Source organism: Oncorhynchus tshawytscha, linkage group LG13 (assembly GCF_018296145.1).
Source record: "Oncorhynchus tshawytscha isolate Ot180627B linkage group LG13, Otsh_v2.0, whole genome shotgun sequence".
NCBI lineage: Eukaryota > Metazoa > Chordata > Actinopteri > Salmoniformes > Salmonidae > Oncorhynchus > Oncorhynchus tshawytscha.
The window spans coordinates 59,103,580-59,121,801 of record NC_056441.1 but is presented as its reverse complement, the minus strand read 5'-3'; the positions used below and the strand labels follow the sequence as shown (position 1 = coordinate 59,121,801).

Here is an 18,222-nt window from a genome sequence, read left to right as displayed (position 1 = left end):
GTGCACCCGCCAACTTTCCTTTCTAATGTTCAAGTGGCTGAAACCAAGTGGCTGAAACCATCTCGTATATAATGACGAGATGCTCATGTCTCCGCCCTAACAATGTGAGTCGTTGTCCCAAAGGCCGGAATGCAGGTGACAAGTTTAGGTCTGCATATAAACGCAATGGGCTTATTCAGGACAGATTTGCGGGAGAGCAAGCCCTCTCACTTCGCCTCTTCCTCTCTGCTGAAACTAGCGAGCGAAACAGCACCCCTCTGTCTTACTATATGTAGCCCGTGTATCTGAAGCTGTCTGGCCAGAAAGAGTATGACATGCCATACCCATTTTGTCTAGACAGCATCAGATACATGGTCCACACATACAGAGACAGAGACGAGCTGTTTCACTCGCTCAGATGCTTAATCTGAGATTGATGTGTCTTTCTTTCTTTGTGTGTCTCAGTCAAATAATTGATCAGTCGGTTGGGCCAGGCCACCTAGAGCCCGCCAATAAATTCAGCGCTGATTACAGTCATCCCTTACCAGCTTAAAATATGTAATTTTCTGACCAAAGCATGTGGAGGGATAGACTGCCTGTAAAAATGCAACGTGTGTATGCTTGTGTGTGTGTCTGGCGTGCTTGCGTGCGTGCGTGGGTGTGTGTCCATGTGTCACAGGTAGAGATAGTTCCTACCTGCTTTTCTGGCAGCCTCGGAAGCAAAGTCAGCAGCAAACTGCTTGAGGACATCTGCGATCTGCTCCTCGACGAAGAGGCCTATGAAGTTGAAGGAGGTGTAGAGTTCCAGGGGCAGAGGGCTAGGGAAACGACCCCTCCATTGGCCGACCGTGGCCTGCAGGGCCTCCAACAGGGCATCCACCTTCTTGTCTGCACACTGCGGGACAGGGTAGAGTCTGAGTACCACACAAACACTGAGTCTTACATTAACATTTAGGGCCAGTTTTCCAGACACAGATTAGTCCTAGTCCTTGGACTTGTGCTCAATGGAGAATCACCATTAAAAGCATGTTTTAGTCCAGGACTAGGCTTAATCTGTATCTCAGAAACTGGCCCTTACTAGACAGATGTTACAGTCTCTTGACCTCAACGGGACTTCCTGGATAAATGCACACTTAGAAAAACGGGTTCCAAAAGGGTTCTTCGGCTGTCCCCATAGAATAACTATTTTTGGTTACAGGTGGAACTTTTTTAGGTTCTACATGGAACCAAAAAGTGTTTTTCAAAGGCTTCACCTATTGGGACAGTCAAAGAACACCTTCAGCACCTTTTTCATAAGTCTTAAGTAATATAATTACAATACTTCATGGTTAGCTGAATTCGAGGGAGAAGAATCCATGTGTTGATGTATGACGTGAGGTGTGTCATTTCCCCCTGGGCTCACCATGAAGAACTGGCAGAGCGTGATGTGGGGGAAGATGTTGTGGGCCTTGTTCTTGCCGCAGGAGACGCGGGACTGCTGCCAGAAGTGATGGAGCTGATTCTGCAGGGGTCCGCTGGGGCGCAGGTACAGGACATACTCTCTGGGCAACGGGTCATCCAGGAAGGGGTCATCCACATGGGAGAACAGCCTGAGGAAGAGCAGGAGAAGAAGAAGAGGAGGAGGAGGCTTATCAACGACTGAGGTAGAAGATGTGTGTGTGTGGGGGGGAGCGGGGCTCCAATGCAGCTGTTTTGATCTCAATATGAAATCATTTCTGGGTAACAATTAAGTACCTTACTGTGATTGTTTCCATTTAAAATGGTCAAAAATAAACAAAAAAATTCCTTCTTAGAAAATAGTCATTTCTCAAGCAAGAACTTAGCTAGGACTGTCTGGGCGTGGTCTGAGTAGGGAGGGGAAAACTGAAAAACTAGCTGTTATTGAAAAAGAGGTTTGGAACTCTCTTTCTTATTGGTCTATTAACTAATTTACCATCTGGGGATGTCACCAGGCAGGACAAAACTCCATCCCACCAAAACATGCTGAAACTTCAGACAATCTTTTCAAATAGCTCTTACACTAAAATGGCATCATTATACTTTTCACAATTTCACAGTATTATTCCAACCTCATAGTGTGGAAATATATATAAAACCCAGGAAATGTTGACTGCACTGGGCCTTTAAAGAATTGTAGTCATTCACACATATGCAGCACAGCAGAGGGCAGCATAACACACATGGTTAATCTCTGGGAGAGTGTGTTTGTATACCTGTGCATGTGTGTGTTAGAACTCACCAGTCGCATGCTGCCTGTACACTCCTGCCTCCTGTTGATACTAGTGCCTTCAATCTGCAAATACAGAAAACAGTGATGGCTACAATGCTTCCTTTTGAAGGCACAAAGTCAGAGTTCACCATCTCTGTTCCCTAATTTGTCTGAGATAAGTGACCCAGGCTGCGTCCCAAATGGCACCCTATTGCCTATTGGGCCCCCGTCAAAAGTAGTGCACAATATAGGGAAAAGGCTCCCATCTGGGAGGCACAGATTCACACAGTTGTAAGAAGCACTACTGAGGCAGAGTTCATACACTGTATCTTTAGTCATGTGGAGCATGGTTCAGCAGGAGTAACACAGCCTTTATTATAAACAGCGGAGTCTGATACAGTGGACAGTTATGCTAAGTTCATCATATCGTTTCAATAAGACACGCCAGAGGGAAGTGTGGAGGAGATTCCTTCGATACAGTATGAGTATGAATAAAACATAAAGGTGTGAAGTGAACAACCCACCGCATATCATTTCCACTAAGCCATTTCAAATGTCAAAACCAATTCAATCCATGAAAATAGACACACATGCTAAGTCACTCTCCAAAATAGCAGACAACCGTATTGTGAGACAGCTTCCTAAATCCAGCAGCACCTGGAGGCCTGGTTAACAAGCAGTGGAGGGAGCATGCTGATTCTTATTAGGCCATCAAAACCTAATTGCAAACTATTTAAGGGAAGGAAAAAAACTTGGAAACTGCTAATGCGATTCACCTCTCTGGGGACTATAGTCTCCATGGCATCTGCAGCGGTGGAAACCAAGACAGCACCTAGTACCGAGACCTGGGGGACACCAGTAGGGCAGAGACAGACCCTCTCCAATGTAAATGTAGATGTTTGGTTTGAACAGGGCCTCTTGGCCTTACCTTTTGGCTCACTTATTAAAAGTACAAATACAATGTTGATCCAGTTTATCTTACTTCTGTATCCGCAAACACGGGTTGACGCAATAGAGTCAAAAGGTATTAACCAACCAGTTTAACATTTGAGCTCCACCAGACAGCCAAGTCAATCTGTGGAAAAGGGTAGTACAGATGCTTAATGGTATATCTACCGTAAGAATGTAGGACATATTTCACCTTTCACCCAGGCCCTTCAACAGTACTAGTTTAAACTTGACAATACTAGGATTGTGTGAAGATGTAATGTTGCGGACAGGGAGTGTCCACAGAGGATTGATTTCATGCATTACATCAGCCAAACATACAGTGGGGCAAAAAAGTATTTAGTCAGCCACCAAATGTGCAAGTTCTCCCACTTAAAAAGATGAGAGAGGCCTGTAATTTTCATAATAGGTACACTTCAACTATGACAGACAAAATGAGAAAAAAAATCCAGAAAATCACATTGTAGTATTTTTATGAATTTTTTGCAAATTATGGTGGAAAATAAGTATTTGGTCAATAACAAAAGTTTATCTCAATACTTTGTTATATACCCTTTGTTGGCAATGACAGAGGTCAAACGTTTTCTGTAAGTCTTCACAAGGTTTTCACACACTGTTGCTGGTGTTTTGGCCCATTCCTCCATGCAGATCTCCTCTAGAGCAGTGATGTTTTGGGGCTGTTGCTGGGCAACACGGACTTTCAACTCCCCCCACAGATTTTCTATGGGGTTGAGATCTGGAGACTGGCTAAGCCATTCCAGGACCTTGAAACACTCCTTCGTTGCTAGGGCGGTGTGTTTGGGATCATTGTCATGCTGAAAGACCCAGCCATGTTTCATCTTCAATGCCCTTGCTGATGGAAGGAGGTTTTCACTCAAAATCTCACGATACATGGCCCCATTCATTCTTTCCTTTACACGGATCAGTCGTCCTGGTCCCTTTGCAGAAAAACAGCCCCAAAGCATGATGTTTCCACCCCCATGATTCACAGTAGGCATGGTGTTCTTTGGTTGCAACTCAGCATTCTTTGTCCTCCAAACACGACGAGTTGAGTTTTTACCAAAAAGCTATATTTTTGTTTCATCTGACCATATGACATTCTCCCAATCTTCTTCTGGATCATCCAAATGCTCTCTAGCAAACTTCAGACGGGCCTGGACATGTACTGGCTTAAGCAGGGGGACACGTCTGGCACTGCAGGATTTGAGTCCCTGGCGGCGTAGTGTTTTACTGATGGTAGGCTTTGTTACTTTGGTCCCAGCTCTCTGCAGGTCATTCACTAGGTCCCCCCGTGTGGTTCTGGGATTTTTGCTCACCGTTCTTGTGATCATTTTGACCCCACGGGGTGAGATCTTGCGTGGAGCCCCAGATCGAGGGAGATTATCAGTGGTCTTGTATGTCTTCCATTTCCTAATAATTGCTCCCACAGTTGATTTCTTCAAACCAAGCTGCTTACCTATTGCAGATTCAGTCTTCCCAGCCTGGCGCAGGTCTACAATTTTGTTTCTGGTGTCCTTTGACAGCTCTTTGGTCTTGGCCATAGTGGAGTTTGGAGTGTGACTGTTTGAGGTTGTGGACAGGTGTCTTTTATACTGATAACAAGTTCAAACACGTGTCATTAATACAGGTAACAAGTGGAGGACAGAGGAGCCTCTTAAAGAAGAAGTTATAGGTCTGTGAGAGCCAGAAATCTTGCTTGTTTGTAGGTGACCAAATACTTATTTTCCACCATAATTTGCAAATAAATTCATTAAAAATCTTACAATGTCATTTTCTGGATTTTTTTCCTCATTTTGTATGTCATAGTTGAAGTGTACCTATGATGAAAATTACAGGCCTCTCTCATCTTTTTAAGTGGGAGAACTTGCACAATTGGTGGCTGACTAAATACTTTTTTTGCCCCACTGTATGAGGCCACAGGGGAGCAGCTACATAGGAACATCAAACACTCTACCCTCACACAGGAAATGCTCAATACGTGTGCATGTATCTCTTTAATCTTTGATCATTCGCTCCAACTCAACATAGGGCTCCCATATTGAGTTCATTCAAATGTCTCCCTACATCAGAGGCAGTGTCACAGGTTACATGGCCTGAAGTTCGTCATTACACCAGTCACAGATATGAAGACATGGGAGAGCAACTACATAGGAACCACAAACACTCTACCATCACACAGTAAAGGCTCGATGTGTGCATGTGTCTCTTCTATTTCAATATGAATATCTTTAAGGACCATATACACCCATATCATTCTATTGTTGGGGTATACCCACACGATTCCAACACAGAGAAGCTGATTTTCAACATACTTCCTTAAACATTTTTGGGAAATTATTTCACTCATGTTGTAATTATATATTGTAATTTATATATTTTTTATTATATATGAATGATCATATTTCATAGAAATCTGGAAACACTGGACAGTTGCTTTAAAGGAGGCTACAATTGTCAGATCAACTGGGTGTCCTGCCACAAGACTGGCTTTAGCCCGAGATAAAACTGAATATAACTGAGCTAAAACCTGGGTATTAGTTTAGGTAGCTAATGCTAGTCTTCAGGTCTAAGGCGCAGTTACTCCTTAGACCAAAAGTGAGTGTGTATACAGTTGAAGTCAGAAGTATGCATACACCTTAGCCAAATACATTTAAACTCAGTTTCACAAATCCTGACATTTAATCCTCATAAAAATTCCCTGTCTTAGGTCAGTAAGGATCACCACTTTATTTTAAGAATGTGAAATGTCAGAATAATAGTAGAGAGAATGATTTATTTCAGCTTTTATTTCTTTCATCACATCCCCAGTGGGTCAGAAGTTTACACACACTCAATTAGTATTTGGTAACATTGTCTTTCAATTGTTTAACTTGGGTCAAACATTTCGGCTAGCCTTCCACAAGCTTCCCACAATAAGTTGGGTGAACTTGGGCTCATTCCTCCTGACAAAACTGGTGTAACTGAATCAGGTTTGTAGGCCACCTTGCTCGCACACGCTCTTTCAGTTCTGCCCACAAATTTTCTATAGGATTGAGGTCAGGGCTTTGTGATGGCCACTCCAATACCTTGACTTTGTTGTCCTTAAGCCATTTTGCCACAACTTTGAAAGTATGCTTGGGGTCATTGTCTATTTGGAAGACCCATTTGTGACCAAGGTTTAACTTCCTGACTGACGTCTTGAGATGTTGCTTCAATATTTCCACATAATTTTCCTTCCTTGTGATGCCATCTATTTTGTGAAGTGCACCAGTCCCTCCTGCAGCAAAGCACCCCCACAACATGATGCTGCCACCCCCGTGCTTCACGGTTGGGATGGTGTTCTTTGGCTTGCAAGCCTCCCCCTTTTCCTCCAAACATAACGATGGTCAATATGGCCAAACAGATCTATTTTGACCAGAGGACATTTCTCCAAAAAGTACGATCTTTGTCCCCATGTGAAGTTGCAAACCGTTGTCGGCCTGTTTATGTCGGGTTTGTAGCAGTGACTTCTTCCTTGCTGAGCGGCCTTTCAGGTTATGTTGATATAGGACTTGTTTTACTGTGGATATAGATACTTTGTACCTGTTTCCTCCAGCATCTTCACAGGGTCCTTTGCTGTTGTTCTGGGATTGATTTGCACTTTTCGCACCAAAGTACGTTCATCTCTAGGAGACAGAACGCGTCTCCTTCCTGAGCGGTATGACGGCTGTATGGTACCATGGTGTTTATACTTGTGTACTATTGTTTGTACAGATGAACGTGGTACCTTCAGGCATTTGGAAATTGCTCCCAAGGATGAACCAGACTTGTGGAGGTCTACAATTTTTCTTCTGAGGTCTTGGCTGATTACTTTTGATTTTCCCATGATGTCAAGCAAATAGGCACTGAGTCTGAAGGTAGGCCTTGAAATACATCCACAGGTGCACCTTCAATTGACTCAAATTATGTCAATTAGCCTATCAGAAGCTTCTAAACCATGACATCATTTTCTGGAATTTTCCAAGCTGTTTAAAGGCACAGTTTACTTAGTGTATGTAAACTTCTGACCCACTGGAATTGTGATACAGTGAATAATAAGTGAAATAATTTGTCTGCATACAATTGTTGGAAAAATTACCTGTGTCATGCACAAAGTAGATGTCCTAACTGACTTGCCAAAACTATAGTTTGTTCACAAGAAATTTGTGGAGTGGTTGAAAAACTAGTTTTCATGACTCCAACGGTAGTGTATGTAAACTTCTGACTTCAACTGTATATGACAAGCCCTGTTCCAGAGTGGAACCTAAATGTGGCCCATGTACCAAGTGTGTATCAAATTCTGAATCAAAGGAGGTGCAGCGATCAGATCTCTGTAACTGAATATATTAGGTGCATAACACAATCATGCATAGAAAAGCCACAGTTGTGTGAGTTCAGCTACATTCAGCTCAAAGTTGTTCCAACCTCAATGGAAAAAACAGGCAGCTGCTTTTGACTTGTGGCCTGTTCTCTGTTCTGGAGATCCTCTGTGAACCCGCACAGGCCTCAGTCCAGCATCCTGAAAAAGGTAGCGAAAGCATTCTCGCTGTCAGGCTGTCTATGGGCTGCGCTGAATTGAACCCCTTAAGAGTATCACAGTGCTTCCCCATCTACACTTCAGATGCTTCTGACAGGAAACACTTCAGAAGTAAATCAGCTGAGGACAATGTGGTCTGTCTTCTCAGATCTGAACCAGGCGTAAAAATAAGCTGTGGTCACTGGTATTTAAAGGTTTGCAATCAACCGAAATGGTTTGAATGAAGACAGAACCAGTGTAACAGTTAGATCACTCCCACATGTGAACACATCATAGTCCAGGGTTCCCCAACAAGTTGGTTTTATTCATCCCTCCAAGTTTTTTTTTTTTTTTTTTTTAATGAAAAAAAAGAGTATATATCATTTTGGGGGCTTGGTGGGTCGTTTTCTTTGTTGGACATAAAAGAATCAGCTATTTCTTCTATGTATAACTTTTTACCCCTTTTTCATGATATCCAATTGGTAGCTACAGGCTTGTCCCATCGCTGCAACTCCCGTAAGAACTCGAGAGAGAGAGAGAGAGAGAGAGAGAGAGAGAGAGAGAGAGAGAGAGAGAGAGAGAGAGAGAGAGAGAGAGAGAGAGAGAGAGAGAGAGAGAGAGAGAGAGAGAGAGAGAGAGAGAGAGAGAGAGAGAGAGAGAGAGAGAGAGAGAGAGAGAGAGAGAGAGAGAGAGAGAGAGAGAGAGAGAGAGAGAGAGAGAGAGAGAGAGAGAGAGAGAGAGAGAGAGAGAGAGAGAGAGAGAGAGAGAGAGAGAGAGAGAGAGAGAGAGAGAGAGAGAGAGAGAGAGAGAGAGAGAGAGAGAGAGAGAGAGAGAGAGAGAGAGAGAGAGAGAGAGAGAGAGAGAGAGAGAGAGAGAGAGAGAGAGAGAGAGAGAGAGAGAGAGAGAGAGAGAGAGAGAGAGAGAGAGAGAGAGAGAGAGAGAGAGAGAGAGAGAGAGAGAGAGAGAGAGAGAGAGAGAGAGAGAGAGAGAGAGAGAGAGAGAGAGAGAGAGAGAGAGAGACGAAAGCCATGCGTCTTTCAAAACACAACCCTGTCAACCCGCACTGCTGGCTTAACCAGGAAGCCAGCCGCACCAATGTGCAGGAGGAAACACCGTACAACTGGCGGCTGTAGTCAGCGTGCATGCACCCGGCCCACCACAGGAGTCGCAAGAGCGCAATTGGACAAAAGGACATCCCGGCCGGCCAAACCCTCCCCTAACCCAGATGACACTGGGACAATTTTGCGTTGCCTCGTGTATCCCGATCACGGCCGGCTGCGACACAGCCCAGGATCGAACCCAGATCTGTAGTGACGCCTTAAGCACGGCAGTGCCTTAGACCGCTGCACCACTCAGGAAGCCCTGCGATTTTAATTTCAGAAATCTGTTCCCAAGTATTCCCACACATAATAGAGAGATGTAATCGTACACAAATAATAATTAATAATAATTGATTGGATTTATATAGCACATTTCTACTAACTGAGGTACTCTAAGCGCTTTACATAGTAGGGGGAAACTCATCTCATCCACCATCAATGTGTAGCACCAACCTCAGTGATGCACAGGGACCATTTTTGTGCCACAACCACACATCAGCTATCAGATGGAGAGCTGAGGAGTGATATATGTCAATTAGGAATGAAGGGGATGATTAAGTGGCCATGATGGAATGTGGCCAGATTGGGAATTGAGCCATGACACCGAGGTGAACACCCCTAATCTTACAATAAGCGCCATGGGATTTTGAGTGACCACAGAGAGTCAGGACACCCATTTTAACGTCCCATCCAAAAGACGGCACCCTACGCACGACAATGTTCCCAAATGTAATTAAGGTTTGAAATTATTCCATTTTTGTCAAATATTATATCCTTCTAGGCTTCTTGCGGTCAGTTTGCAGTGGAAATGTTTTTATTTTATTATTATGTTCCGGCCCCCCGACCGTCCGCTTTAAGAACAAATTGGCCCGTGGCTGAATCTAGTTGATGATGCCTAAGTTGACAGAGACACAGAGCCAGCAACAGCAGTGCTGTGCTGTGGTCGTCCACCACAGCAGGATGAGAACTGCATCAAGTATGAACATGGTGTAGACACGGACTCGTAATTGAGCATAACTGCTGTTTTTCTGGTCCCTGAATTCATTTAAATTCAATTCAACTTTATTTGTCCCTACGCCTATTACAATTTTAATGACATTCCCAGAATAGACCTTTGTTTGAGCAGTAAAGTAGTCTTACCAGGGCTGGGGTGAATTTAGAAATGGAATTCAAATGAATTTCATTATGACTGAGCTACTGTAATAGTGTTGTGTGTCTGTAGCATGGAAGAGCTCAGCTTCATCCTGAGGTATTTATTTACACTATCACCCCACACACCCATGTCTTGCACTCAGTTTCTCAACCTATCACATCTGTCCAGCAATAACATGACATCAACGATCCATGTGCACTTGTAATTGACTACATTTTGATCTGTGAGTTTGGGTGCAAGGCTTGGACCCAGTTGGATCCAGTTTCCTCCAGAGCTGATGAAGTACAAATGCTGTACAACATTCTGTTTTGTGAGCTAATATAATTTTAGTCCAATCTCTCTGGGAAAAATAAAATAAATATGAACATTTCAAAACACACAATGTCGTCTGCAACTGATCAAAGTATGGGGGAAATCAACGTAGACCGTCCTTGAGAGCCTTCTCACCAATCGCCAAGTTATCACTCCCTAGGAGCCTACAGATCATATACCAACTTTAATTTGTGTAATAACAATCTCTCGTGACAGCCTTACCATCTAGTGGCTGATTTGGACGTGGGTGTAGAGTCTAGTGCAATAATAACTGTTCATATAATGCTGAAATACTTACTCTACTACAGTGTATGGAGCGACATGGGAAGTCAGCTTGTCTCAGTCCATGGTTCATGATCTATTCTAGTGTATTTCTATACCCATTGATCATTTAACCTTGTGTTACATGGATTGCTTGTTATTCAGATCAGAGTCAGTGGTTGTAAAGGACTTTATCACACAAACTAAACATTCTTGAAGGTTAGAAAACCACTTGCTTTTTCTAACGCCCACTACGCTATGAAAGTGAGATTTTCCAACCAGAGAGTTCCTGTGAGCTTCTCAAGACAGGAAGAGGAACAGATGAGCCTCTAAGCAGGACACCCCCACAATCAGCGCACTCGTGTACGTATGTATTAGTACACTGAGTGTATGTGTGTGTCTGTGTGCACGTTTTTGAGGTGCACAAATAAACTAACCAGTCCTTTTGTAGCACTGTAGACAGCATTATGTTCCTTCTTCTGAGTAATACAATGTAGGACTTCACACATAATTGGGCAGACATACAAGTACACATGGAGACAATGACTAATATTGTCCAAAGGTTCTGAAAAAGAACTAACTATGAAGCTGAGGAAACCAGGGGTTAGTTAGTCAACCTTTAAGCTGAACTTTAGTCACTTAATTTCCACGTGTTGAAAGACTGAATCATAAGGAATAATTGATACCCAAAAGGTGTTGTGAAGACCACGAGATGAACAAGGAGACAATTAAATGTCAAGTTGGTCAGGACAGGCTGAGATAGCAATAAAGGGCTACAACACCCCACCAGATCTGTGATTAAGCCCGGGTTTCAACCCAAGGCACGGCATAGGGCAGCCCAATAGACAACCGACAATTCACCTTTTAAAGGTAACTTATGTTTGAGCCAACGTTTCCAGTGTTGACCATGAATGTGATCTCTGCGAACATTGGGGAAATTACCTTTAAGAGGGTGCATTGTCAGCTGTTTAGTGTGCTGCTCTAGTAACGTGCCTTGTATTGAATCATGGACTAAGTCAACGAAAGGAGGTGGGGAAGGATGCAATTCTTAAATATTGGAACAGAGCCTTTGTTTCATGCCAAAGTTACCATGTGCACTAAAGCCTTCCAGTGTGATATTTACCGCTCAGAACACTACTGTGTGTATGATTATCACCCCTGGCTTCCTCTCCTCTCAGTCTACTCTTGGCCAACCAGGGCAGCAGACAGACGGTGTGAAGTCACAAATGCAGACACAAATGCAAACACAACATGGAATGTCCAAGTCTTAAGACCCTGAGATATTTTTGAGCTCTCAATTCAACAGGCTTTATTGGCATGGGAAACATATGTTTACATTGCCAAAGTCAGTGAAATAGACCATAAACAAAAGTGAAATAATCCACCAAAAATGAACAGTAAACATTACACTCACAAGTTTCAAAAGAATAGTCACCTTTCAAATGTCATATTATGGCTATGCACAGTGTCACGAGTCCGACCGGGGGTGTTTCCCCTTCCCGGGCGGGTGGCGCTCGGCGGTCGTCGTCACCGGCCTATTAGCTGCCACTGATTGTTTTTCCTCCCCCTCCTTGTATATTTAGTGGTAGCACCTGTGTATGCTTAATTCGTTTGTCTTTATTAGACAGCCGGCCCGCCTGGTTGTTGTGCGGGATTATTTCTATGTAACCTTCGGCTCTGTTGTAGAGGTACGTGTTTTTGCCTGGTCGTGATTTTTCCATTGTACATTTTGATTCCCTGTGTTTGGGAACATACTTTTGTGAGCACCCTGTTGGTGCCATTAAAAGACGCACAGCATTGAACTCTCTGTCTCCTGCATTTGACTCCACACCCACGACACCCGGAGCATTACACACAGTCTTGTAATGATGTGCAAAGTACAACAGGGAAACTAAATTAACATAAATATGGATTGTATTTACAATGGTGTTTGTTCTTCACTAGTTGCCCTTTTCTTGTGGCAACAGGTCACAAATCTCGCTGCTGTGACAGCAAACTGTGTCAGAGCAAAAACCAAGCCATGAGGTCGAAAGAATTGTCCATAGAGCTCCGAGACTGGATTGTGTCGAGACAGATCTGGGGAAGGGTACCAAAACATTTCTGCAGCATTGAAGGTCCCCAATAAGACAGTGGCCTCCACCATTCTTAAATGGAAGAAGTTTAGAATTACCAAGACTCTTCCTAGAGCTGGCCGCCCGGCCAAATTGAGCAATTGGGGGAGAAGGGCCTTGGTTACGGGGGTGAACAAGAACCCGATGGTCACTCTGACAGAGCTCTAGAGGTACCCTGTGGAGAGGGGACAACCTTCCAGAAGGAGAACCATCTCTGCAGCACTCCACCAATCAGGACTTTATGGTAGAGTGGCCAGAAGAAAGCCACTCCTTAGTAAAAAGGCACATGACAGCCTGCTTGGTGTTTGCCAAAAGGCACTCAAAGACTCTCAGACCATGAGAAACAAGATTCTCTGGTCTGATAAAACCAAGATTGAACTCTTTGGCCTGAATGCCAAGCATCACGTCAGGACGAAACTTGGCACCATCCCTACGGTGAAGCACAGTGGTGGCAACATCATGCTGTGGGGATGTTTTATTTAATTAATCTTGATTTACCTAGGCAAGTCAGTTAAGAACAAATTCTTATTTACAATGATGGCCTACCCCGGCCAAACCCTAATCCAGACGAAGCTGGGCCAATTGTGCACCGCCCTATGGGACTCCCAATCACAGCGTGCTGTGATATAGCCTGGAAACAAACCAGGGTCTGTAGTGCCACCTCTAGCACTGAGATGCAATGCCTTAGACCACTGCGCCAATCGGGAGCCCACTTGGGAACTCGGGAGACTAGTCATGATCGAGGCAAAGATGAACAGCGCAAAGTACAGAGTTCCTTAAAACTTCTTTGGGATAGGGGGCAGCATTTTCACTTTTGGATGAATAGTGTGCCCAGAGTGAACTGCCTCCTACTCAGTCCCAGATACTAATATATGCATATTATTATTAGTATTGGATAGAAAACACTCTGATGTTTCTAAAACTGTTTGAATGATGTCTGTGAGTATAACAGAACTCATAAGGCAGGCAACAACCTGAGAAAAAAATCCAAACAGAAAGTGGGAAATCTGAGGTTTGTAGTTTTTGAACTCACCCCTATCGAATACACAGTGGGATATTGGTTATTTTGGACTTCCTAAGGCTTCCACTAGATGTCAACAGTCTTTAGAACGTTGTTTCAGGCTGCTCCTGTGAAGTGTGGCCGGGTGAGAGCTGTTTGACTAAGGGGTTCCATTGCTTTTCTACAGAAAATAGAATTCTCCAGATGGAACATTATTGAACATTTATGATAAAAACATCCTAAAGATTGATTCTATAATTAGTTTGACAAGTTTCTTCGACCTGTAATATAACTTTTTGAACTTTTCGTCCGACTGGACCAGAACGCGCTTTTGGATTTGTTTACCAAACGCCCTAACAAAAGAAGCTATTTGGACATAAATGGACATAAATGATGGACATCATCGAACAAAACAAGCATTTATTGTGGAACTGTGATTCCTGAGAATGCACTGTATATGTTGAAGAGGGTGGGGCCGAAGCTGCATCCCTGTCTCAAAAGCTTTTTTTGTTGCTCTCTCTCTCTGTCACTTATCTCTTTTCAAAAGGGTGGCACGATCATTACTACACTATAAAACAGAAAACTGCATGGCTGGAAATGGTAAACTAATGAGAATGGAGGTTGAGTTAATATTTATTATAGCCTGTCAGTATCAGACAGACGAGGGAACTCTCATACACATTTGTGAAAAAGTGCTTTACATTATAACCAGGATATCTCTGTGAGGGATGATCGGAGCAATGAGAAGGCTCCCGAATTCAGCTCTGACATCCCATTCAAAAGATGTGTGCTAGAAAATGTAGCTCATTTTGTATATTCAATGGCCCCTCCTCCTTGTTTGACAACAGTTGTGCCCCATCACCCACCCTGCCAGTCACACACAAACACACACGCACCACCCATTCACAAGAAATGTCCCATACCATTTCAACACCAGCTGACCTCCACCCAGACAGACACACTCTCACCCCTCCCATCTCAGCTCTGCGGGGAAATCCCATGGCTCTGGCCCCTGCATATGGACAGTTCCTGTTTACAAACCTGCCAGAGACCTTGAGGCCCTGTCACACTGAAGCTAAGCCACTGACCACTAGAACATGACCAGAGTGAAACACCATGGGCTTGCACCCCACCCCCCTCTCGCTCTCTGAGTATGCTCCTCTTTCAAAATCTCAATTTGTAAAGCATGCAAAGATGACTGACAGCAACCATAAAAATATAAAGAAAATAGTAATATCGGTAATGATAATGGCAATATCTGAACTTGTTCATGATCTTATCTGGGACAGGTCAATGTGGGGGTGTAACTGCTTTGTTCTACTCACAGAAGGTTATATTTCTTCTGGGAGACGTTGTTTCCTCCTGCATTGTGCTGTGATGGTGGAAGAATTCCGTCCTCCTCACGTTAATAGAACGGATCATCTTTTTCCTGTTTTCCTGTACATTGTTACAACCTCTATGTGTTTGCCTGCCTCTACTCTCACAGTCAAACAGACACCCGAGGAAGTAGTATAATAACTTGAGAGGAATTTGTTGATCTACTCCCAGGAGCAGTGAAGATGTGTTTTGAATTGAAAGTTAGGGGGTGGGGAATTTAATTGAACGAAATATTGAACTGCACAATTTAAACGGCATTGGAACATTGGAATAACACATCTTATTGCACTGTGGCATGAAGGCAGGCAGGCGGGCGGGCAGACACGTACGTACACACGCACGCACACATATTCTTATTCATAACGTGTCAATGTAGAATATTTGTAAGCCCACTCTCACATGCAGACTCTTGCTGGATTCAGAGCCCCATGAGCAACAACATTAAGGCTTTTACTGACGACTAATTCTCTGCTGTGTTTTCCTCTCATTATGCATTTCATTGACGTCTAGAGGGAGAGTTGAGGGGTAAATGAAGGACTTACTGTTCAGACAAAACTCCCCTCACTGTGCTCTACCACACTGACTGCAATTATCTACCGTGCTACAATTATGCTCAAATGATTTGTGAGGGAGGTCTTTACTTATCCACAGATCGAAGATCTCTGGAGAGACCTGAAAATAGCTGTGCAGAGACGCTCCCCATCCAACCTGGCAGAGATTGAGAGAATTTGCAGAGAGAATGGGAAAAATTCCCCAAATACAGGCATGCCAAGCTTGTACCGTCATACCCAAGAAGACTCGAGGCTGAATACTTTAATGTGAGAGTTCTGTTTTTTTTAAATAAACATAAAAATAAAAAAAACAGTTTTTGCTTTGTCATTATGGGGTATTGTGTGTAGATTGATGAGGAGAAAAAAAAACAATTTAATACATTTTAGAATACTTTCCGAATGCACTGTACAGCATGCGTTATACATTTTAATGCTAGCCTCTTTGATAAAAATCCGATGAAGAGACTGCTGGTTAAGGAAAGATGCTCCACAGCTGTAAGTACCTTGTGCTTGCCAAACCAAGCCTCAAACACACTTGCCTTGTCATTACGGCTCTAGTACAGAGTCAAGAAACCCCCTCTGGTTCAGTGCCTAGTCTACATTCACAGAAATCAGCGGAATCTCTGTCACTAATCCTAATGGCATTATTTAGGCTATAAAACACATTGTTGTTTCTCCAGTGAGTCGTTTCTGACTCTGGGTTGGTACACACCTTTGTTTTTCACATTGCTAGTAGGGAAGTAGGTGAAAACTGGATCCAGTATGCTACACATATGTATACATGTTTACAATATACATACAGTAGCTATGTACTGTGTACATAACAATGATAAAGTAGGCTGCATCATATATGGACATCTGCATATCATTGCACGGGCACACAGTATGAGGGCAAATGCATTTTGACATAATCATTTTGTCATTCACGCACGCCTGTCATCATATCAAATTGTAATTAAAAGCGCATCAATTGTAACTTCATCTCGGATCATTTGGACCCAATGTCCAGAAAACTGACAGGGATTTAGAGCTCCCTATGTCCAAACATAGTGACTCCAGTCAGCGGTTTGGATGCCGCAGTATGCTGGAAGCATGAGGCTGGAAGGACACTAGCTCTTGAATTGGCTGTCATAGTTCTGGCAAAGATAGCACAGACACATATGGCGCAGCCACAACGATACAAACAAACACAGACACATACACAGCATACACACAGAGTACACACACACACACACACACACAGAGTACACACACACATAAAGAGTACACACACACACACACACACACAGAGTACACACACACACACACACACACACACACACACACACACACACACACACACACAGAGGACACACACACACAGAGGACACACACACACAGAGGACACACACACACAGAGGACACACACACACAGAGGACACACACACACAGAGGACACACACACACAGAGGACACACACAAAGACAAATACATAAAGAGAGAAAAAGGATGGCAAGCTAAAAAGCAGTTACCAATGGACCACATTGCATCCACACAAGATGGTGTATTTTCAAGCAGGATCAGCTCAGCTACTGCTAGTGCATGTGTGAGGTGAAGGTACAGAAAGGCTGGATTGTAAAATGTGCTTTGTCTCCAATGTGTCTGTTGCAAAGCTCCTAGTGGTCTGTTGCTGATGGCATCACTGAACAGATGCAACGCCGTCAGTCTCACTCTGAGCGAACCCTGTACGACTTAATGCAAACAACAGCTGCCTCGCAGGCCGGGGGGACAGAAAGGGGCAGAGACGGTACTAGTAGCAGAGGGGACCGAAGGAGCACAGCTGTCAGTCCCAAAATATACCAGGGCGGGCACCTGCGGGTATGTCAGCAACTGTGGCCAGGCCTTGTCAGACTGGCGAGACAATAGGCAGCATTGAGGAGAGCAGACTGGCACACTTATCTCTTTGTGCAGGTCACCCACGGGATTTTAAAGAAGAGTCTTCTTAACTGACCATACTGTGTGATATTGGAGACAACAATGACAACATGATATGGTATCTGAGTGTCTGGACAGACCAAAGATACACTATGGAGGTTGAGTTGCTAATCATTTACGTTCAATGTTTGCTTGAATCTTGGCTGTGAGGTTCATGATATAATATGAATCAATTTATTATCTCATGAAAACACACAAATCCTTTGGAACGTTTGCCACTTTGCCACTCTCTGGCCAGTGAAGTCATTTCAGGACAATACTTCTATCCAAAGGTCCTGTATAGCCTCTTTAACTGGTCTTGTTGCGTGATATTGGAGAACAATGATTACATTATGTGGTGTCCTGAGTTTCCAGACAGAACTTTAAAGGCATTATTATATTCAGTGATGTACCTCACTTTGGAATGAAACACATGACATTTACACACCCTAGGTTGATCCTCCTGCTACAGAGTGATGCAGTGGTGCAGCGTTAATGTAACATTAGTGCAAAGTTGGCATATAAATGTATCTTTTGCTCTTAGAATTGTAATATTTAAACTGCAAAACCCTTACGCACCACTGCACTTTGTATACCAGGGTTGGCTGGCCTTCTCTAGTCACTCGTAGTCTCAGTCACTGGTATATTTTTATTTACAAAGCCATTTTGGGTTTACTACCTTTTTATTTGTGCATTTTTATTGTTCAGAAATGTGGTGGGTACTCTCTTCGTTCGCTGGACTTGATCCTGCTAAC

General features: G+C 43.5%; 1 protein-coding gene across 2 annotated transcripts in view; it reads right to left on the bottom strand.

Moving 5' to 3' along the window:
* The window catches only part of LOC112265399 (ubiquitin-associated and SH3 domain-containing protein B), a 44,109-nt gene that overhangs the window by 12,533 nt on the left and 13,354 nt on the right, over window positions 1-18,222 (bottom strand). The window contains exons 2-4 of one of the 2 annotated variants that reach the window (XM_024442662.2): window positions 2,219-2,272; window positions 1,382-1,568; window positions 676-874 (exon numbers count right to left, since the gene is read on the bottom strand). In XM_024442662.2, the coding sequence (XP_024298430.1) occupies window positions 676-874; window positions 1,382-1,568; window positions 2,219-2,272 (440 nt within the window). The remainder of the gene's footprint in view (window positions 1-675; window positions 875-1,381; window positions 1,569-2,218; window positions 2,273-18,222) is intronic. The other variant, XM_042296072.1, reaches the window with a different exon arrangement.